Source organism: Plectropomus leopardus, chromosome 1 (assembly GCF_026936395.1).
Source record: "Plectropomus leopardus strain MGB_pleo_1.0 chromosome 1, ASM2693639v1, whole genome shotgun sequence".
Classification (NCBI taxonomy): Eukaryota; Metazoa; Chordata; class Actinopteri; order Perciformes; family Serranidae; genus Plectropomus; species Plectropomus leopardus.
The window spans coordinates 12,990,438-13,013,472 of NC_142176.1; the positions used below are offsets into that span (position 1 = coordinate 12,990,438).

Genomic DNA, 23,035 nt, shown 5'->3' on the forward strand with positions numbered 1-23,035 from the left:
ATTGAGGACTCTTACTAGTCAAAACAAAACTGATAATGGACAAAATAAATAGAGTAAGGAGGAAAAATTAGTTCGTAGTGACTTTTTAAACAATTATTATGAATTATTTTTCTTGTCAGTATTTATGCTAAACTTACTTTAGTACTTTAGTACTTTTTTTACTAAAAAAAATAGAAAAGCATGTTTGCACTGGGTATAATAACGTCTACAGTAAACATGGTGTACAGAGTCCTGAAAGTTTATAGTTTTTCTTGTCTTCACCTGATCTTGTGATGAAAAGATAATGCAACAACAACACTATGCAGTGAAGCTCATGACACAGGACAAAATGAGCTTCATGCCTGAAGACTTATGTTGTATTTAGTTGTATTTGATTACATTCTATTATGTCACTCCCCTGATTATTATTATTATTATTATTATTATTATTATTATTATTATTATTATCATTATTATATTAATTTAAGAAAAAAAATAAAGTGGCAGTTGCTGACCCTGCTAGGAAAAAAATATATATGTATATACGTATATGCTTGTTTTTTCTTACTACGTTTATTGTAATGCACCAACATATAAAGGCAAATTACTTGTGTGAGAAAACCTACTTGGCAATAAACCTGATTCTGATTTAACGGCAATAATTTGGTCACTGATCAAATAATAATAAATAATAATAATAATGATAATAACTTATTTGACAGGCAATTAGTTAATTTATCCAGCTATTTTTCTCTGAGCTATATTTACATTTTCTTGTCTTTTTTCCCAAATAGTATGACTTTAGATGTAACTTATTTATAATAATAATAATAATAAACTTTATTACAGACTCAATGGTCCAGATAAGAGCAAGACAATACATATAAAAGATATAAAAGACACAGAAGTACCATACACAACATATTCACAATGCAATAAGATCACTTAAAAAAAAAAAAAACAAGTAAAATGACCTCAGGAGAGACTACTATACCTCTATTTCTTTAGCTTTGACATCTGACCAAACATGTTTTCCTGGATGTTACATTTCAGAAGTTACCTTCCCAGCACTGCCTGTATGTGAAAAGCTACTTGGCAATTATCCTAATTCTGATTCTAAATTAACTCCAATAATTTGGTCACCGATGAATTAATATTTCATAATAAAAACGTTAATAATGTTAGTTCTTTTATTTATTTTTTTAGTAAGTTTTACTTTAAAATAAATTAGTAAATAGACAATATCCCATTAAATGTTGGCCCCAAGTTTTGGCCCAATTGGTATTCCGTAGATTTGAGATGTTTAACAACTGCTGTAAAGAATTGTTTTACAGTAGATATTACCGTGAATCCCCATTTAAAAAAAAAAGAAAATAAAAGTCACCCGGTTGCCTGTGCACACCTTCTTGGCAATAAACCTGATTCTGATTTTATGTCAATAATTTGGTTACTGGTGAACTGATATTACATAATAAAAAAATATTTCTTATCAGTGAATGATTTTATTGGTGATAATATACCTTTTTCATAAAGTGTATACTTTACTTTTTCTTCTTCTGTTGTTGTTTTGTTTTTAAATTATGCACAATTAAAAGTTATTAATTTTGGCCCAGTTGTTATTCCATAGATATGAGACATTTAAGCACCACCGTAAAGAAGAATTATTTTGCAGTAGATATTACTGTGAAACCCCATTAAAAAAAAAAAAGATGTCACCAGGTTGCATGTGCAAACCTTCTTGGCAAATAACCTGATTCTGATTTAATGCCAAAAATGTGGTCACTGATGAACTTATATTTCATAATAAAAAAAATCACTGAATGTTTATATATATATATACTTTTATTTTATTTTTTGTAGGATATGTTTTACTTTTGGTTGTTTTGTTTTTAAATATTGTTCTATTAAAAGTAATTCATTTTTGGCCCAACTGGTATTCCGTAGCATTTAGACTGAACAAAATGTTTTAATGGGTGTTCAAAAACGTTTAACCACTGCTGTAAATAACATTTACTTTGCAGCAGATATAACCATGAAAAACCCCCACAAAAAAAAAACAAAAAAACAGAACTTCCCCGGTTTGCATGTGCGATCTGCAGAAAATGTTCCTCCAGCGTACCTGCAGCCAGCTCCGTGTTTGTCTGTGCGAGCTCCTTTTCCTGCTTTCAAAGTTCCCACGGAAAGCGGAGGACCACCCAGCGGCGCCGAGCACGACGCCGATTAGCTGCGCGGAGCTCATTTGCATTAACGTCAGTAAAGGCTGTAGGTCAATCCTTGCGGGTGCTTTTATTGGATGTGCCGCTGTCAAGCAGTGCTGAAGAATTGGAAGGGCAAACGCCAGAAAAGGCAGAGAAAAGACAAACATAAAATCAGCAGTATGTAGCTCGGTCCTGCCTTCCCTTCGCTCTCGCTCACCGTGGACAAATCCTGCCGTCCCCGATTCCAGATCCGAAACTTGTGGACACGGAGCGGTCTTGTTTTTTTTTTTTTTTTTTAGATTTTTTTTTTCACTGTGTCTCTCTAAAGCGATTGCATTCTCCAGAGGTGGCACCATCACATTTTACAATCTGACAGCCTCTACATCCTTTTTTCCTCCAGAATGAGAGAAAATCGTGGAGCCTGGTGACACTGTAGCAAACTGCAGCCGGGTTTGGACCTCTTATATCAGGCGGATCATCCCCAACCGGGCAGCGGATGCCTGAATGGAGATTTGCAAGCCATCCACCAAGATTTCTCCGCTTCCTAAACTGCTGAATTTGGGCTGATAAATGGAGTGTACTGCCGGACTACATAATGGCATTATGTTTGATGGAGGGTGTTTGACATCGGAGCGACTGGCCAGAATAACACCCCGCAGTGTGAATATTTCAGCCTGTTGATGATGAACCGCTCAGGACTGGAGCAAAGTGTCGTGAGAACCGGTTTCTGGCCCGTGTCTTGAGCTCCCAGTTTCTTTAAAAAAGAGAGAGAGAAACAGAGAGAAAAACATCCTTTTTGATGGCTCCGGGGTGGGGGAGGACGACTACACATGAAAGCTTGGACACAAAAAATGGATAAAACTATTGCATGAACCCGGCGGGGGGACTACATGGTGTGTTTAGGCCTAGCCTACTTGATAACAGTGAAGTTGAGGGGAAAATGAGAAAATGGTGATTTGGTACGAAGAAGACGAGAAAAGGAGGGATAAAAATCGTCCATGGGGATCTGAGGAGTCCAGCTGAAGAATAACGGGATCCAAGTTTTCCAGGATAAGACAGCTGCTTTGATTAAAGACCTCCAATTAACTTCATGTGAAAAAGAGAGGGAGGAAATCAGCTTCCTGGTCGGGGGTGGGGGGATAGGGAGATATATTATTCATGCCTTGTGTTAGAGCAATTGGAGAACCGGCTTTGCTGTGGCCTAGATGATACATATATATGTATTTATATATATTTAACCTCACGTGGAAGAGTGGACCTTTACAAACACACAAAAGAGGGCGAATGACACTCGGGTAGCCTCAAAGTAAAGCACTTGCGCAAAAAGAAAAAGGCTGAAGTGGGTTGAAGCATGGGCTGTGCTTCAAGTATTCATATCTCTGATAGGGTGGTCTACCACAGTGGAAAAGAGTCCGAGGATTCCCACTCACCCCAGCAGACTAACACCACTCAGCATCAAGGAAATCCTGCCTCGGGACTACCCCTAAAACCCCCGAGCTGCAAGGTGAGAGACCCTGCATACATTACACTTACACTTCCAGAGACACAGGAACACAGTGTGTGTGTGTGTGTGTGTGTGTGTGTGTGAGCGTGTGTTAGAGAGAGAGAGAGTGAGAGAGAGAAAGTGTACATGCAGTTTAAAGTTGCAAAAGGCCTCTTTTCTTTAATAGAAAATAACCATACAGTATAGCAAACAACCAGACTTCCAACAACATTTTTAATGGCAATGTCATATATATATATATATACGCACAGTAAATTGGGGGTCGGGGTCAATAACGGCACTATAATTTGAGTATCCAGTACAATAGATAGGGCTTACCTGCGTTACTTGATTGATTTGAACTCACTTGAAACTACAAATGTTCACGCTTGACAACTGTGCTGCAACTTTTTTTGAATTAAGAGGATGAACAGTTAAAGGTTCGGGTCACAGGCCTCCACACTAACCTGAAATATTGTTATTTTTGTAGTTTTAAGAATCACGATAAAGCAAAACTCACATCCTTTTTAATAAAGCAACAATAGAAAAATACACAGCATCAAAATCACTCAGTATTTGGGGCAAACACTAAAGCCAAGGGGAAAATATTCAAAAGCAACCATAAATCTCAGTACAACAGGCAAAGCGTACCTGCATTGCTTAGATTTTAACACATAAAAACTACTTTTTTGAATTTAGTGGAGGAGGCAGTCAGAGGTCTTGGGGTCAGAGGCCTCTACACTAACCTGAAGGTATTGCTGTCTTTGTAGTTTTATGAGTCACAATAAAGCAAAACGTATGTTATTTTTTTAATAATGTGAGTAGAGACAAAACATATCCCAGGTAACTTAAAATTAGGGGAAAAACAACCAGTCCCAGATAAATTTGACTATTCAGTACAGGCACAACATAGCAGCATTACTTTGATGTTAACTTTCATAAAACTAGGCTTTATGTCCATGCTCGACATTCTTACAACTTAGCTGCAACTTTTTTGAATTTAGAGGGTGATACAGTCAAAGGTCGTGGATATTGTTGTCTTTGTAGTTTTACAGGTCATGATAAAGCAAACAATAGTAGTCGTTGTCATATCTAAAACAGACATCAGTTTTAATAATGGATTATGCAAGTATAGAAAAATATAAATATCCCAGATGACTAAAAAATGGTGGAAAAAAAATTAAAAGACACTTTAAAGGAACAGCCTTACTTTGATTTTACTTGAAACTATACAACTGCTTGACAACTTTATTGCAACATTTCTGTATTTAGAGGACAGTGAAAGGTCAAAGGGTCACAGGCCTCCACACTAACCTCAGGTATTTTTCCCTTGGTAGATTTTTAAAGTCGTGTTAAAATTAACATTTGAAGCTGCTTTCGTAGTCAAAACTTAAATCATTCTCAGTAAACCAAGTATAGAAGAATATACGGCAGATTTTCCAGGTGAGTAGAAATTAGCTGGAAAACAATAAATCCACTCTAAATTTGACTGTTTAGTGCAACATGCACAGCCCACCTACTGTGATTTTGACTCCACTTTAATCGGTATGTTCATGCAACTTTGCTGCAACTTTTTTGAATTTAGTGGACAATTTAGTCAAAGGTCATGGGGTCACAGGCCTCCACACTAACCTGAGGAATTGCTCATTGTAGTTTAATGCAACATGAAGAAGCAAATGCAAGTATAGAAAAATATGCAGTTTCCCAGATGACTAAAATTGGGGGAAAAACGTCAAAAACTGACTATAAATTTGACTATTCAGTATAATAGGAACAGCTTTACCTGTACAACTTTGACTGACGAAACTATACATGTTCATGTTTGACAACTTCACTGCAACTTTTTAGAATTTAGAGGAGCATACAGTCAAAGGTCATAGGGTCACTGGCCTGCACTATAACTTGGTTTTAAGAGTCACAATGAAGCAAACATTTATTGCCGTTTTCATATCCAAAACAAAAATCATCTTTAGTAATGCAAGCATAAAAAAATGTACAATATCCTAGATGACTAAAATTGGGGGAAAACAATATTGGCACTATAAATTTGACTGGTCAGTACAACAGGCACAGCCTACCTGCACTGTTTGGATTTTAACTCACTTAGAACAAAATTTTACTGCTCGAAAACCTAGCTGCAGCTTTTCTGTATTTAGAGGAAGATACAGTCAAAGGTCGTATGGAAACAAGCCTCCAAACTAACCTGAGGTTTTGTTCTTTTTATGGATTTAAGAGTCACAAACATTTGAAGCTGTTTTCATATTAAAAAAAACCCATAATTTTTAATGATGCATGTATAGAAAAAATACAGCATACAAGATGTATAAGAAGTGGGCAAAAACAATAAAAGAACACTAAATGTGACTAACTCATAGGAAACCATATTTTCATGCTTGATATTATTTCAACATTGCTGCAACTTCAGCTTACCTGCATTACTTTGATTTTAACTACACTTTAAACTATATGTATCTGTGCACAATATTTTTGCTGCAACTTTTTTGAATTTAGAGGAAGATACAGTTAAAGGTCGTGGGGTCAGAGACCTCCACACTCACCCGAGGTATTCCTGTCTTTGTACTTTTTTGAGTCACGATAAAGCAAACATTTGTAGTAGCTTTCACTCACTGTAGATGAGCATGATGTTGCTGGAGTAATGCACTTAATAGAACCAAAATCTGACAGCATGAGGTTCTGACATCTGCAGTCAAACACAGATCATTTGACCCAGCTGTGGCCTCTGCTTCACCTTTCTACCAGTTACGTTTTTCAGTAGGATATCCTCCCTTCTTGAGGCCTTAAATTTGTGTTTAAACACATAACATTAAACATACATTTTACAAAAACATATAGGGAAAAATTGGAGCAGGTATTGAAAAGGGTTGAGTGACATTAGAGCTAAAAGTTAGCCATTAGTGTGTTACATCATCGCAAAAAATAACAGTCCCATTTGTGTATTGGACCACAAATAATGACACTAACAGAGGATAACCGAATGTGCTGTGCCTGCTTTTGTGCAGGTACTAAATAGGTGTTTCTAATCAACATGATGATGATTTTTTGTGTAATTTTTTGGCATTTTATTTATTATTTGTTGCGTAAGAGGTCACATGAGAACAACCTATCACTATTATTCAGATTAACAGGCAGGTGTGTGCTTGGAAGTGACAAAGATGTATTTTTTTTGCAGCAAAAAGTGAAGATCCTAGTTTTCATGTGTACAGGCAAAATCCCCTTTGTAGAAAACAGAGTAATTAACAGTTTTCCTGTCTCAAAATGAAAAATAATGATGTAGAAGCCTCGAGCAGTGGATAATAAAATCAAAATAAGCTCATACTGTAATGTTTGCATGTACAACTGCAGGCGTCTGCAAACACAAAACATCCTTAAAAAAAGTGTGATGTTGTGAATTTAGTAGTGCATGAGCGTGTCTGTGCATTGGTTGTTTTCATGTGCATTTGTCTGACAGACCGCAGGCTATTTGAGGGCCTCTGTCAAGCTGAATTTTGTGGCCAAATGTCACTGCAGGATGCAGTGAGAAGTCAGTGTGACAGATGCCCCCACGTCAAGACGCCCACTGTGCCTTTGATTGAATTAGTCCCCTGATTGAATAAGACTAATGGTATACAAATCTCCTTTGGCTGGAAATGGTTAATCCGTGCTCTGGAAGGCGTCATCTTAAACATCTTCAGTGGTCGCCCCCAGTGAGTTTTATCATAATGTATAGAAAAATAAGTTACTTTAATCATTATGCGCACATTAGTTTTGCCATAATGCATTTAAGGCTTAGTGATGCATACTGCTGCTGCTTGTTGTTGCTCTTTTTTTCTTTTCCCTGTAAAAGATCAATAATGGTTATTGATTGTTCTGGAATTGTGTGCATGCACTAACTGGATTTAAAAAGACCCTTTTGCAACACATTGCCATAAAACACACACAGTACTTGCATTTAATTTGGAACACATTTGTGAATAAAAAGCTCAAGAGCTCTCACTGTTTTATGTGGAATAGTACAGCTGCACCAAATCCTGACTTGAAATGACTAGTTGATTAATCATTTTGTTGATCAAGCGAAACTAGAGATATCACAGTTTTTCAGGGTCCCCCACACAGTAATTTATTTGTGACAGCCGCAATAATTAAAACATCTGCTACTTCGCATTGATTTTATATTTTTGGAGCAGGACTGTTTATTAGGAGCACTATTGGAATATGTATATAGTTCTGTTATTGATTGCCCCGCACTCTTGAAGCACAGAGCATACTCTGGGCACAGATGGAGCTGTAGAACATCAGACACAGTGAAAGTAAAACTTAGTCGTTTATTGTGCTGGGTCTAAAAGATGCTTTTAATTCAGATCAGTTGTCCTCCTAGCGACTCAAACCCCTCAAACTGCTGCAGAGGGGAAAAAGAAATCATGACAGGCTTCCCCTCCACGGCATTCACCGACTCGCAAAAACGTCCTAATTTAGAGAGAAGACAGAGAATGATAAAAAAGAGACACACACAAGAGTAGTTTGCTGACAGTGCAATAATGAGTAAAAACTATTTTAGAGCTGTAAAGAAGAATTTATCAGATTAGATCAGATCAGACATTATGCGGTATCAGATCGGTGCGTAGAAATACCCCGCCAATACCCGCTAAGGCTTTTTAGACAGTGTCGGAGGTATTTCTGATATTTGTTTCAGTGTCTGAGCAACTCTAACCGAAACTATCTTGATTCATTTTTAAAGTAATTATTTTTCAAGCAATAATGCCAAATGTTTTTTGGTTTAAGTGTGTCAGATGTGAGGATTTGCTGCTTTTCCTAGTCATATTTTATTTTAAACTGACTTTATTTGAATTTGGGGTCAATTTGTGATTTTTTATGAGTTTTTACACTAAACAACGAGGAAACGATCAATGGACTAATCAATAATGACCATTAATATTAGTTGCAGCCTCAGTAGAAAGTATATTAGACTCATATATCTCAAATCGTTTGTGTGTTTAATTATTATGTGTGTTTATTGTTTTAGTCTCTCTGTGCATGGTTGTGCTCCGGCTTGTGTCACTGTGATCTGAAAGAGAGCTCATGCCTTCATCCACATCTGCACACAGCTGTCAGTAGCTACAGCAAAGTGCACAAGTTTAACCCATTATTACAAAACCGAAAGAAAGCAAATTTTAAACCTGTGCTGTATCTCTGCTTGCATTTTTGTTTACACAAGAGAGACGGAGAAGGAACATGTGCAGGCGTCTGTGGTGTGAGAAAGATTCAATAGAAGTTTGGGAGTGTGATGTGAGTCTTTGTCAAGGGTACATTACCATCTGGGCTGCTCCGGCGATGATAAGGCTCAAGTACAAGGTCCTGTGATAGTGGGCATTTTTTTTTTTGTGTGTGTGTGTGTGTGTGTGTGTGTGTGTCACCAAACAGACAGAGAAAGACCTCAGCCAAACACAACACCATTTATCTGGCCTTGACTTTTCCCGTCTGATTGCCCCCACTCAAGGAAATCAAGTAGCCCCCCCACCCCCAAATGTATATTCAGTTATACCGTTACCTTGTACTATAAACTGAAAAGGGCAATAAAAGGTGCTAAGCGTATAAGGAGTAATACAGGTATTACTCTCCAACAAGATGGTCATCTTGCTTGCTGCCTGATTCCAGCTGGTACGTGCATTAATGTAAGTGGTGGAATCACTCAGCCATACCTGAGACTTCCCCTACTTCCCTATTAAACCCTCCCATCCCCAGAAGTGACAAGGCACACAAGGTTACTTTTCTAAACTAAAGCCTCAGATTGGGTAAAAACACTTAACTGCTGCAAATTCACAGAAAAATAAAGTATCTGAGGCAAACACCTAATGTATCTTACTTTTAAAGGGTGTGTAGTAAAGATATGATACACGGCTGACCTGGGCAGCCACTCTCCATTTGTCAGTTTTCTCTCCCACTGTTTTTATGTGTGCTCTCTGGTCAGTAGTGTGTGTGTGTGTTTAGTCTAAGTTGAGAGTCATTGGGTAATTTATTCCAGAGGAGGGCAAAGGCTCAGCATGGTGATGAATTAATCCACTGTGCTTTTTCTGCTGGCTGAAAGGAGGGAGACTGATATTGGCTCTTTTTCTTTCTCTCTCTATTTCGCTTTCTTTCATTTAGCTATCAAACTTTTTCAGTCCTGTCTGTTGCCCCTGCTGTATTAAAAAAACAACAAAAAAGCATTTTTTCTTAGATATTACTGTTGAAATGTCCTAAGTTGGTACATTTATCTCCATATATGATTTAATAGACAATAGGAGCAGTCTCTTTGTGAACTCATAGAAACGTTCAGTTGACTTCAATGGCCTTGCTGTTGTCTTTGTCTGTACAGCTGCTGATTGGATCAAGTGATGGACCATGCTTATCTATGTCTATCAACGATGTCTTGTGTTTATGCACAATGGTCTTTTATGACTTCAGAGCATGGCACTAACTCCTGGACCGCTGTCATAGTTAGCAGTTTGATTCCCACTGGTCGCAAAATTTTGTAGCTGTAAGGCACTTTGGATGAAGACATTCAACCAAATGGCACATGTGCTGTGTCTTTAAGAAATAGTTTGACATTTGGCTTATATGCTTATCTTTCTTTGGTTGAGAAGGATGATACCGCTGTCATGTTTGTACACAACCCACTCGCTAGAATAAATGTTGGCCTTGTACGTTTATGACAACCTCAGATATGTAGTCGGGGTGGGTGATATATTGAATACACTCGATGTATAAAATGACGATATTGTCAATGTAGTGTATGAATTGTCAACATTATGGCATTCACATAGATGTGTCAGCTCTCGCTCTCACAGAAACATACAGAAAAAGAAGTCTCACAAACATGATACATCACACACACACTCCTAAGCCCATCCAGATCACTTTTTACTGAGTGATAGTGTTTGAGCAGGTGAAGCATGTGTTTTTGTATCTGCAGGGCTCGCATTTTGCGACCATGGAGCACCAGTGCAACTTGCAAATACAATTTATATATGAAATGGAGAGCTGTTAGTGTGTTTCCAGCTCACAGTGAATAAATATTCATGTTTAAAGGCGTGGCTTCATGTTCACAGCAAAAACATTAACACTTCAGCCTGTAAGGGGCCTGGTCCAGCCCCAGGGGCCCCACTTTAATTTATTTAATTATAACAGTACTTTATTTGACTTTATTATATGACAGTAGATACTTTATTTAACACAATTTCATAATGTTGCATTATGTATACAGCATCTGCTGTGACAGCAGATGCTGTATTCACTCATGTCAATGACGATGTTTTACCATCCTGGAGATGCACCATGTTTTTTCTCTGCTGATAATGCAACATTGTGATGATGTGATTGTGCTACAGATCAATACAGTATTGACTCATGTCGATGATGACGCGCCATGTTAAAAAAATAATATTTTACCAAGAGGCCACCATTTTCTTACTGTATATATCATATATATATCAAGACAAGACCCTATTTTTGGTCATAGTCTTAATAAATGAAACATAAAGGCTCTTCTTAGAAGGAAAGAGAGTGAACAAGCCTTTCTTCCTCATCATTTTAATGACATTCTCTGACTTTTGACGCATGTGCTTTGAGTAAGTTCAAGGTGATCATCAGTCAAACCAATCTCTGAGCCCCCCTGATTGGATGATTGAGGCAGCTCCCACATGTACACACTACATATACGCACGTGTTGTGATGCTGCCGATATACCTGATGAAGGCCAGACGGACTGAAACATTATAATTAAAAAAATATTTCAGCTGTAAGTGAGACAGTGTGCAGTAGTTCTTCTTATTGTTTTTCAAGATTGCACCTTCCTCCGACGCACCTGTCACACATGCAGGTGTGCAGAGATTTCTTCTTTTTCAATAAAAATTCACTGACATCAAAAGAAACACTACTTGAATACAGCCTTTAAATATGACTCTGGCTCTTCATTATGTTGTATTTAAACAAAACTTCAGCTGCAGAATGACCCTGTGTTTCGCTTCCTGTCTGCAGTGTCTGCAGGGGCAGTGATGGGGGATTTTTTTCCTTTTTTGCCATGTCATTTATCTCCTCTGGGACATGAGCAGAAGGAGTTGAGAGGAAGTGTGATGGGGCCCGTGTAGCACCCACAGTCCACTGATTGATGTATTGGCACCTCTAGAGCTTATCGCCCTGCAAAAATGTTTGCAGCAGATGTCAAAGAGTTCAGGGTGAAACATGACATTAGTACAGTATTTATACATTTTATTTCCTAGAACCAATCTATTCGTGAGCATTAAGCAGCTCCAGCACTTGATGTAATGACACCACAGTCTCCCACTGCTGACAGCGTGAAAGTTGATCCTCTGTAGAAATCAAATTAGGATAATATAATAAATCCCTTTGTCACCTTGAGTATAGATACACTGGGTCTCTTCATCTCTGAGAGCTCGTTCGCTTATGAGGTGTCAGTTGGGTGCATGTACTTGTGAAACAGAACCTCCCATTGTTTTTGAATTAGTCTTAACAAATAAGGCCACATTCAAAGCTTTTTTCTGCTCCCCCCCAGGTTAAGAATTTAGTATCATAAGGTCAGCATGTGATAGTTTCATGAGATTATGGAAATAATGTTCTTCCAAAACAAGGCACTACAAGTGTTTACTTTGCAGCAACGCTCTCTGTTCTCTTTCAGAAGCTCACAGGAATGTCGATGTGAGTGGGCCCAGGTCCACCGGTGGCCTGTTGAGCTCCTCCTGGACTGCGTCTCCCCCAAATTCTGGGCTTTCTAAGCTGTGAGCATCTGCGGGGGTCGCAGTGTCATGCTACTGATGTGTATTTCTAATGTGTCAGCTGAGAGTTGGCAGAGGGGATTAGAGAGTTTTTATATCTGTTAGTTTTGGATAATGAGAGTATATAACTGTTTTATGTGATACAGCACCCACTGAAAAACTTTTATAGCTGCAACAAATGGGAAGAGTTCTAATCTAGGAGGTAAAAAAATAATGTAGTAACAAAAACACCTTGTTTTCGTACTGTAAACTTTATTTTCAAACTCCATGGGAGTGCCCTATAGTCACAGTCTAAAGGCAATTCAATTAATAGTTTTATATATGGGAACACCTACCAACCATGGGTGAATCATAAGACAGTGGGCCACTGGGCAAAGATATGCAAAAGGCCCCACCACCTTTCCTACATAGGAGCAAGACACACAGACTTTGTGAAACTTTTACCTATTTTTTGTTGTTTCTAATCTCTTTGTAGCCATCATGCTGCGGTTGTTTTGTGTCTCTTTGTGCGATAGTTGTTCTTCATTTTTTTTTTGTAGATATTTTGTGTGTCTTTGCAGTTCCTTTACATCCGTTTCTAGTTTTTTTGAGTCTGGTCCTGCTTGGTACTTGTTAAATTGAGTAACATTTTGCAGGTGAAGGCCAGGGGACCCCTGACGCTTTGGTCCACAAGGCTCACTCAGTTGTTCATCCATACTACCAGCACCTCTGAAGCGTATTAATTAACGCATAAACCATAGCATGTTGTTTTTACTCTTTTGTTTTTTGTGCAGAGTGAAAAAACAATATGTATCATCCCAATTTGTGAACTTTAGAGGTGCTTGGAGACATGGATGTAGTGTTATTTTTAGGATTAAGTTGTCACCTATGTAGTCAGGCCTGTGTTAGTTACCTAGCTAGCATCAGTAGAAGCCAACCAAGCCCCCAGGAGTCACGCCGAGCCTTGAAGCCTTTTTTACATGGTGGCCAAACGTGGAATTACATTGACCAGGTCTGTCATGTGATGCCCAAAAAGACAGCCCCCAACAAATGACAGGTTTCACATTAAATTTTTAAAGTCTAGAAGAACTGCGTGATTAAATCATTTTGTCCCTATTCCAGAAGTTAGCTGCTCAGCCGCCTTTAGTGCATTTGCTCTATGGGCCCAACGATGCGGAAGATCTGGCAGCTCTTTAACTAACGCTGCATAATTGTAAACTTTTACTTTTTTAGCTTCTCCATAAAATGAAATGATGTTTTTCAGTTTTTTCTTAGTAGAGCAAACTATAGACTGAGAAATAAATATTTTAATTCACTGGGCTGCTTAAAGGCTGCTACTGGCACTACTTTTATAGCTGTGTCATTTGATTTCTGTGATCTATTAGCTTCTCTTCTCATTGGCCTTTGCTATTCTGTAGAAACTTCTGTTTGTTCACTTGGTAGCACCACAACTACTTACTGTTTTAGACATATTTTCAGGGTTGCTTTTTTATGTGAATGCCCCCTTCACATACCACAGTGCGTCATGTGCGTCCCCTCTATACTAACATATCTCGAGGTCTTAATTCCACACTTAAGAGTGGTTTTGAAAAGTACACCATGTACAGAACACACCATCATTGTTCCTCTGAAGTTCATCTGAGAGTCATCTCTCTTGCATGGTGTCACAGTGTCAGTGTCCATAGGCGAGGTTTTAATCTCCCCTCCAGGAGCGTCTTTTGGCTATTGTGGAGCATGCAAAACACAACAATGCTAACAGTCAAGTTAAGAGCATCTGGTTTTCTGAAGTACTTTGGCCATTTTCACGCTCTGTCACACCACTGTCCTCACAGCCAGAATAAACTGAAGAAAGGTTGTGCACTGTACAGAGTGCTGAAAGAGCCTTCCCGAAGCAAGATTTACAAAGCATCAAAAATTGGTAGATTTAGTATTAAATTATAAACCTTATGTGTATTTCACGGCAGAATTTGGCAGTTGATCTGAAGCTGTTATAGAATCAAAATGCTCCTGAGGCTTTGACTTCACTTTTTTTCTGCCTTTCTTGACATAAGAAGCGCTGAGCAGACAAGAGCCTTGCTGGATTTAAGTGAACAGGCCAGCAGCTTATTGGCTGTAGTAAACACGCAAGACACTCATTCACCTGCTGAACACCACATTAAGCCAGCAGTGCTTGTCTCCTTCCTTGTTTTAATGGACACACGGCTATGACGCAAAACTCTCTGGAGTGTGGCCGGCCTTTTGCTCTGAAGATATACTGTACCCTCAGTTGATATATCCCTTACAGTTTTTACAGGGCAGAGCACAGATGGTGCGCATTGTTCTTGTAGCGTGGGGTGTGTGGTTGCAAGGGCACAATTTGGAGTCAGTATAGCAATTCAGTCCAAAGTTCATCTCACATTTTAACAATATAGTCTGGTCAGTTGTTCCTCTTGGTAACTTTTTGACCAAAAGATCTTTGCAAAGATCAAGCGCCACCGTATAGAATACAACATAACATCAGGATACTCAAATGTACCAGAGTACTGTAAACCATTTGGCTGTGACATGCAAATGAATTTTGCAGCTAAGACGCAGACACAGGAAGTGAGCCTGTCTGCGTTGCTTTTACTATCATAATTTAGGAAGAAATATCCATATAATCTTGATTTGACTGGATAAAGCGTACTCAAGTAAGATGATACTTTACTTTACTTCACTTCACTTTCACTTTACTTCAGACTTTTTTTGTGAACACGGTGAAGGCCCAGACCACAGACTGTATATAAAGAGGGATGACACATCTCCATTTCCTCCCACTGTACAACAATGAAGCCAAAATGTCCAAAAAACGGCCGCCGCCATCCTGCGCTGGTTACGTCACTTCGAGTCAGAGTCTGTGCAGTAGCAACCTACGCAGTATCAACATCCCGTCATCTGACGAATCACGAGCGGCACTGTTGACTGTGAGCACACTGGTGTGTGAACGCAGCTGTCAATCAAGATGTCAAACTCCCCTTTTATAGCATTAAATAACTAATTAAAATCAATCTTATAAAAATTAACAATTGAACTTACATCAGCGAAATAAGAACAGCCTTAAAATGTCAGAAACATCTTTGGGGAAAATGCATTTGCCGTGTACTGTTAAGTATTATGTTCGGCCCATGTTCTAGCCACTGCATGCCACATGTCGGCACAAGTTGCCCGTTCCTCAGCTATGAAGTTGCACTTGAGCACGTCGCTAAGATTAAAACCAACGGCCAACTCACATGTACGATCTGCGCTTGTGTAAGAGGAAATAACTCTTCGTAACAGCAGGCGGCTGTTGTCTAATTTTGTCATTGAAAAAGAGAAAGCAGAAGATCAACAGGACAGATTTAAGACACCAGTTAGCACGTTAAAAAGCACAATGCAGTATTGAAAGGACAAAGGATATTTAGCATGTGCTAGTGAACAAAATACAAACAATTACTGACCATCTCTGGCAAAAAAAATACTCTTACTCTAACATAGAGAACCCCAGGAATGAGTCTTAAAAACCCAAAATGAGTTAGCATTTTACCAGCTCTGGTTCCCTTGTCCTAAGGTTTTTTGAACGGGTATTTGGTTAGAAACCTGAAATAAGGTCTGTGGTTAACATACGCTGAAGAGACTTTCATGTTTTGTACTACGACATTAAATACGTCAGTAAATACCCAACTCATGAACTTTGAAGCTTTTATGTGTCTCCCTGATGTGTTCTTTTATGTAGAAAATGAAACGTCAAAATTTCATCAAGCTGACTGCACCAAACGTGGTTACAGCCTTGCAGTGGTGGTGGCGTGCCCATAGTGTAGTCTGTTTATAGCACTAGTTTTTTAGTCCCAGCAATTGCATTTAGACTGCAAGAATCCTAAAAATGGTGTTCATTTGTGAATATTATTTTGCTAAACAAAACATAAAAGTATCACAAAAGTTTGTTTTCCACATAGTTTCTTTTCTGCAATGATTCAAAATCCACTGGAAAAATCCCCTAGGCTTTTTGACAAGAGAAGCAGGGCGGCATGAGTTTCCAGATTGGCCTACAGAAAAACATCATCCCTGGGGCACTTTATAACACTTTTGTTACAATCTCTCCTCTTGATGTTAGATGTTTATCTGCTTCCCTCACTTCTCTCTCTCTTCTTGTGAGCTTAACTGCCAATCAGAGCGATTGGCACCTCCGACTCTGTCGCTGATTCCAAATGCTGAATCAGCCAAAAATCCACCAACAAGGGCCTACTAGTGCTAAAGTTGGGGGACACACCGCTACAACTAGGATGATAGACGCTCACAGACGACCCCACACTGACCAGCTGTTGGCTTAGTGTGTCATGGCTTAATATTTCAACACTGTTCTTCAGCACAAAGTTTCATAACAGTTGATAAAAAATCACGATAGACTTTTCTCTCTATTGAGCCACTTGTGCCCAAACACTGCTGAATACTCAGTCATTGCACAGGGTGTGATATGTTAAGTGGCAGATCTATAATCTAGATGGCATTTTGGAAGCAACAGGAGAGCAAGAAATGTTTCAGTGGAAACTATGAGAGTACATGCCCCATTAAAAATAATTTGCATGCATGCTTACAACAATGAAAGACAAATGAACACACTTGAGTTTGTAATAGTAGTGAATCAGTAGTTAAAACATTCCTGCACCTCTGTCAAAAGTACCTGCGTCATATTGTACCTGTCGCACCTGACTGTTTACATTCCTCACAGGTCGTCAGTTTCAGCTGTGTGTAGTGTAACCGGAAAAGCTCCTTGTAGCTATATGAAATGTTATACTATAGTTTACATAATCCAAATAATGTATTTATGTATTTGTTTTGCTTATTTCCTCCTCCACATTACTCCTGCGCATGTCTGCATACAATCAGTGTAGTAAAAAAATATTTAGGTCCCCTTTTCCGACCTGTATTAGAGGCATTTCCAACTAATCCTTTCTGCACAGAAACAGATTCCACATAATCTTTCTGAACCAAATAATTCTTAAAACCGAAATTTGAAATGTGTCTTGTTTTTTTTTTTATTGTATCCATATTAAGTGTTTTCATATCAGCGCTACATCACATCACTCTCTACTTACTGTCAATCATCTGAGACTCCCAGGAAAATTGGAAGCCTTTGCCAGAAAATAATCCCTCGAAAACATGTCTCGTCACATCAGCTTGTCAAGTCTTTTGGCATTCATGTCCTCATATTCAGTATTTAATTAAAAGGGAGGTTTGAGATCTTACAGTTTGTATCTTAAAATGTACAAAAAGTATGGGGGAGGGTAAGATACTGTTGCATAATGCATAAGGAAAAGGCACATTATATGTCCTTAATAAGCCTTAAATCTAAATGAAGAAGCAAAGCTTTGCCGTAGAGTTGTCAGCAGATCCATAAACATCAAATTTATTAAAGATGGAATCACAATTGTTGTACTATTTTCTATTGCTAAGTTTACATCTGTATGGAATCTATGTGACTGTATTTTGTAATAATAAAGGTGCACATTTTTAAATAAGTCCTACTTCAATAACCTCTTCAAAAGAAAAAAAAACTCAATTTAAATGTCACGGTCAATATGGAAGCAGAGAGGGCCAGAAGGATTTGAATCTTTTGAGCATATAAATACCTAATTGTGAAATGTAATCAGTACTGTATTGACAGTCAAATATTAATGAATTTACAGTATATCAGTAAAAACAGTATAATATTACAATGAGAAACCATCTGTCTGACTCTATCTGGTTTTAATTCCCATTTTTAATATACATCAGGTAATTTCAAGTTGCGTTTTTTTAAAAATGTACTTTTCGCGGGTTCACAAATTCAAAGAGGGAGGTTCAGTGCTATTTGAATTTCAACAGGTATTGAATAAGGATTCAATTTCACTATTTAAGAGTATTTGTTACAAAACTTAAAGAAAGTGCCATAGACTAGACTAGACTAGACTAGACTAGACCAGACTAGACTAGACTAGAATGGACTTTCCTATCAGTGGTGGTTCTAGCACATTTAGTGCCCGAGGCAAACCTCCCCTAATCCCCTGTGCACCTATAGGAAATGCAAATATAAAGCCTGGCAAAAGAATCTCAAATGATGAGAAAAATAATGTGAAATAATACTTAAAAGTAGCCTGCAATTTTACTTTCTTATTGAAGCAATGCACCAACTCTGAAATTCTGGGCCGGTACCATTGTTAAAAACAAATTGTTTAAAATGGCAATTGGTTGATAGCCGAAACAGATGTTTTTATATTGTGGGTTATGGTGTTATTGTTGTTTCTTGTCATTTATTTGTTTGTGCCAGGGAAACACAGATGTGTACTGTTGCTAACTGTTGTAGCGGGCTAACTTCTTTATAAAAAACCCAACTTTCAACAAATCCCAAGCTCACTGAGGTGAAGTTTTGCAGTAATGACCGAACGAGCAGTGGAGTTGTAACGTTCGATTTTCTAATAAGCAGTTCATTAGTTACAGAATATTAATGTAACTGGTATTTCCCTTTCTTTTGTTGCTGTTGATTGCCTGTTCATGAAACAAAATGTAATGTTACTGTAGCTGAGAGGCAGAGACTGCAGTTATAAATCAGCATATATGCACATCAATCTTTTTGAATTAAGGGTTTATTTTGATCAAATCGGAGTTGCTGATTGCTGGAACAGAGGACTGTCTAACCTGATGTGTAACAAGACTAACAAAGACAGTTTCGGAGAGTTTTATTATGTTTTTGTTGAGTTTGAATGACATGTGTGTGTATTTAAAGATGAATTAGAGAGGCAGTTCAGCTGACATTTGTCTTTGTTCAGTGAAAGAGAGAAACTACAATAGGTGTACAGTTTTATTTTTCTGTTTAATAAGAAAAAAAGGTGTAAGAAAAGCCAAAAAAAGTTCTTAAACTAGTGAGTGTTAGACACTTTGCGGCTGCACTGACGTGTGTTGTCTCCATAACAACTAACAATAATCGCCATTTTCTTTACTGGTCAAATGACCAAAGCAAACAGTTCAATGTCCTTTCTACTCTAATACATTTTTTATTGTCGTTTAACAGAAGATTCTTATAGTGATATTGGGTACAGTAGCTAAAAATAACATAATTTATCGCATCATTTTATGGTAATATTAGACTCACTCTGTCAAAAAGTTGCTGCTGGCCTGCTTTAACCTTGTTTTTTCACTGCCAGGGGTTTTTGTTTACTACTGCAAGCATTTGTTTTTTAACCCATAATCCCTTTATTTTAAAAATGCACCAGGATATTTTAGCTTTATGTGTATGTGCACTTGCAAACTACCATGAATGTGTGTGTTGGCCTGTCATCAAATCCCCTGTCCTCACCCAGTGTTTGTGTCTGCGTGCGTGTTAAAATCAAGTGTGCCAAGCCCCGGCGCTCCAGCTCGTGTCACTCACTGATCCCTCATGCAACGGTGACATCAGTGCTCCTGTTTTAGCAGGTGAAGAGGAGGGGGAGTCCGGTGATTATCTAATGCTCTCGCAGCCATCTGAAGAGCTCCGTAGAACCGCGTCTGATATTTTCCAAAAACATCTAAGCTGTTATGAAGAGGTGGAGCCACGCAGGCAGAGTGGCAGGGGTGGTGTGGCCATCGGGGGTGTACTGCTAATTCTAATCCTCTCTTTAGGCCATAGGGCTGGTTAGGTCATTAAGATTGTACAGTTGGGTATGGCTCTGGCGACAAAGTTATGCTAATGATCTCTTATGCAGGACGGTCTTGTTGTTTATCTTGTTGTTTGTCTTGTTGTTATGTATTTGGTTGGACGGAGGAGGAGGAGTGGCTGACAGCAATGGAAAGGTTCCTGGTAAGATTACAGTACGCTGTAGTGTCACTGGACCAGGCAGTGTCCCACTTAGACTTCCCAAGCTCCTTTAGCTTGTCCTTTTGCTTTATTGGCCTTTGACCTTACCTGGAATGAGCTCAGACAGGAAGGCGAGCGCGGACTACACACCGCCTGATCAACAGCTGCCAGTGGTTCACAGTGCAGATGACACTCAGTAGGGAAAGTTTCAGGATTTATAGCTAAAATGCACAGACAGAAAAATAGAAACACATGATCATAAGTATTCTTTGATGTTTATTGTCTGCTGTTCATTCAAGGATCCACATTTGAAGCACATAAATGTACAGTACAAACATAAAAGTACAGGTATCTTAAGATAAAAAGCAGTACATAACAACAGTACATAAGAGTATAGACAACTTAAGATATAAAATAGTCTGAAAGCTAGACTAATACCTATATGTAATAGTAGTCTAAGCAGTACAATTAGATAGCAACAAAAAAAACCCACCGACAGATAAAGTGATATTAAGGCAATAATATTGCAAGCAAACTAAAAAGATAAAATTATGGAAGAAAACACATAAATTCATGAAAGAAAACAGATAACTTCTTGAAAAAAAAACCAGATAAATTCATGAAAGAATTTAAGTATCTTCAAAAAATCATAAGTACATACAATGAACACATATTATCAGTGTTGATCTTGTTGTTTCTTTGTACGCCTCTTAAAAGTAATTGTCATTGATGTTAGATGTAATGTCTCTGGACAGATAATTCCAGAGTGTTGTTAACCTGTATATAACCATGCATTTACGGTGTGTTTGTGTTTGGTAAAATTGAGGTATTATCTGAAATTTAATAAAAAATAAAACCAGTATGGTGGTGTTGATGGAGGCTGCCGGGGGCAGAGGAAGAGTAGGAGGTTTTAGTAAGGGGCTGCCCCAGAGCCCTGGATGGCTTAGGATTGTCAAGGTCTTACAGGGATTTCAGGGTAATCTGGATAAGGACAGAAATACCTTGAAGGTGAACATTGGAGAAAGTGCTCAGCTTCTCGTGGATCTGCCTTTTAATAATTTACACACACTGGTCGTAGATGCAAAGGACGTCATGTATATATTCCGTTTACTGGAGCGCTCCGTTGATTGTTTTCAGCTCAGGCTTAAGGCTTTAAAATTGAGTAAATAACAATTAAGTAACAGAAAGCCTGCGTTACAAATTTGAGGTGTGGGATTTAAAAGAAATTGTATTTAAGAGGCAGGGAAGGTCAAATGAGAGATACTATTGCATCATTGCAAATGTAGGATCCAGTGTTTTTGGAGTTTGACGAATGTTAGGAACCAAAAATAGGATATCTAGGTCTCTGGTGCTTTGATTGTAACTTTTTTGAAAAGAATAAAATGTGTCTTAGGGATGTGTGGATTGGTTAATTTAGCTTTTGATAACCCGACACCTGTCAATCGGTTCATTTTAAGTAAAAAAAATAAAAAAGAAAAATGCAAAGTGACATGAAGTGCAAGAAGCCTTTCTGACTCTTAAAAGTCCCCTAATTTTATAGAAATAATAAATGGCTGCATTACTCCTTTAACCATGTGCACGCTTGCTGCTGTGTTTCTGGAGGCTGCCTTTCATCACTGCACAGGCTCTGGAGATCTCTTACTAAGACCCAAAAGTTGGATTTAGCTCATACTGCTGTAGGGTCCTCAGTGGTCAGCGTCCTAGATTGGACAAACTCTTACTACAACATTCATACAAGTTGATAAGGTGAAGAGGGAGAAATAAGAAAAAATTACAAACACAGCTACAGCAGATGCATAAAAGTGGAGAACGTCACATTAAGATATCATCCATCTTTGGAAAACCTTAGAAGTCCCAGCGCCAGTTTCATCATCATCGTATGGTAGTTAGCTCATACGCAGCGATGTGGCGAACAGTATGTATTTCTCTCCGTGTTTAACAAGTGCGGCCCTCCCCTCTGCTCCTGCTCGTCTTCACAGATCCCTGTAGGCAAGCGTACAAGGGCTCTGAGCACACGCTCTCACCCCCGTCACTTGGCCTGTCGGCAGGAGCTGCTCCACTGCCAGGCCTCAGTTACTCTCCTTGGCACAGTGACGCACAGATCACATACACACTCGCGCCACTATGGACACAGGGTACGTAAGCAGGCCTAGGCAGCGCCATGAGCTGAGGGAATGCAGCATGTACTCTTATGTCATGGGAACATAATCCAAACACACATTTAATTTTAGGAAAGAATATAAACACACCATACAGATTTTCTCTGTAGGAGCAGAATAAAACGTTGCGTGCTGGTGTTCTGACTTGGCTCTTTTGAGTGTCTGTTCTTGTCTAGAGTTTGTACAGTATTAAATATCAATTTCTCATATTTCTTTGTTTAACTGTAAAAAAAACAGAGATTGCACTACAGCAGCATGCTTTTTTTTCCCCTTTTTTTGGCGTGATATCTGAGGCGATGCTTGCAAGGTGTGGAAACACCAGTGAGAAACAGGGACAGGTCACCAAGGATGAAGTAACCTATCCATTTTCTGCAAACTCTGTATTTTTAAACCACGGACGTCATTCAAGGGCGTTTGGGACTGAATTCCAGGACAAGTGCAGTCTCCTGTGAGTTACTCGGTGTCTTCCCTCTGTGTGTGTATGTGCATTCCCGTATGCTTGAATTTCCGCACTATCTGGTGAGGTAGGAGAGATGTCACTGCAGACAGAATAAAGGTCAGGGCGTACTCTGGAAGCACAGCACAAAAGACAATGTGTGTGTGTGGACTTATATGCGTGACCGATTAGAAATCGCTGTATTTGGTACAGCGTGTTGAAGAAGTGT

General features: G+C 38.6%; 1 protein-coding gene across 2 annotated transcripts in view; it reads left to right on the plus strand.

Moving 5' to 3' along the window:
• The first annotated feature begins 2,253 nt into the window (after positions 1-2,253).
• pde8a (phosphodiesterase 8A) overlaps positions 2,254-23,035 on the plus strand; it is a 64,893-nt gene continuing 44,111 nt past the window's right edge. The window contains exon 1 of one of the 2 annotated variants that reach the window (XM_042492321.2): positions 2,254-3,681. In XM_042492321.2, coding sequence (XP_042348255.1) covers positions 3,529-3,681 — 153 coding nt within the window. In that variant the 5' untranslated portion in view covers positions 2,254-3,528. Of the gene's footprint in view, positions 3,682-20,131; positions 20,215-23,035 lie in introns of those variants that run through there. The other variant, XM_088075750.1, reaches the window with a different exon arrangement.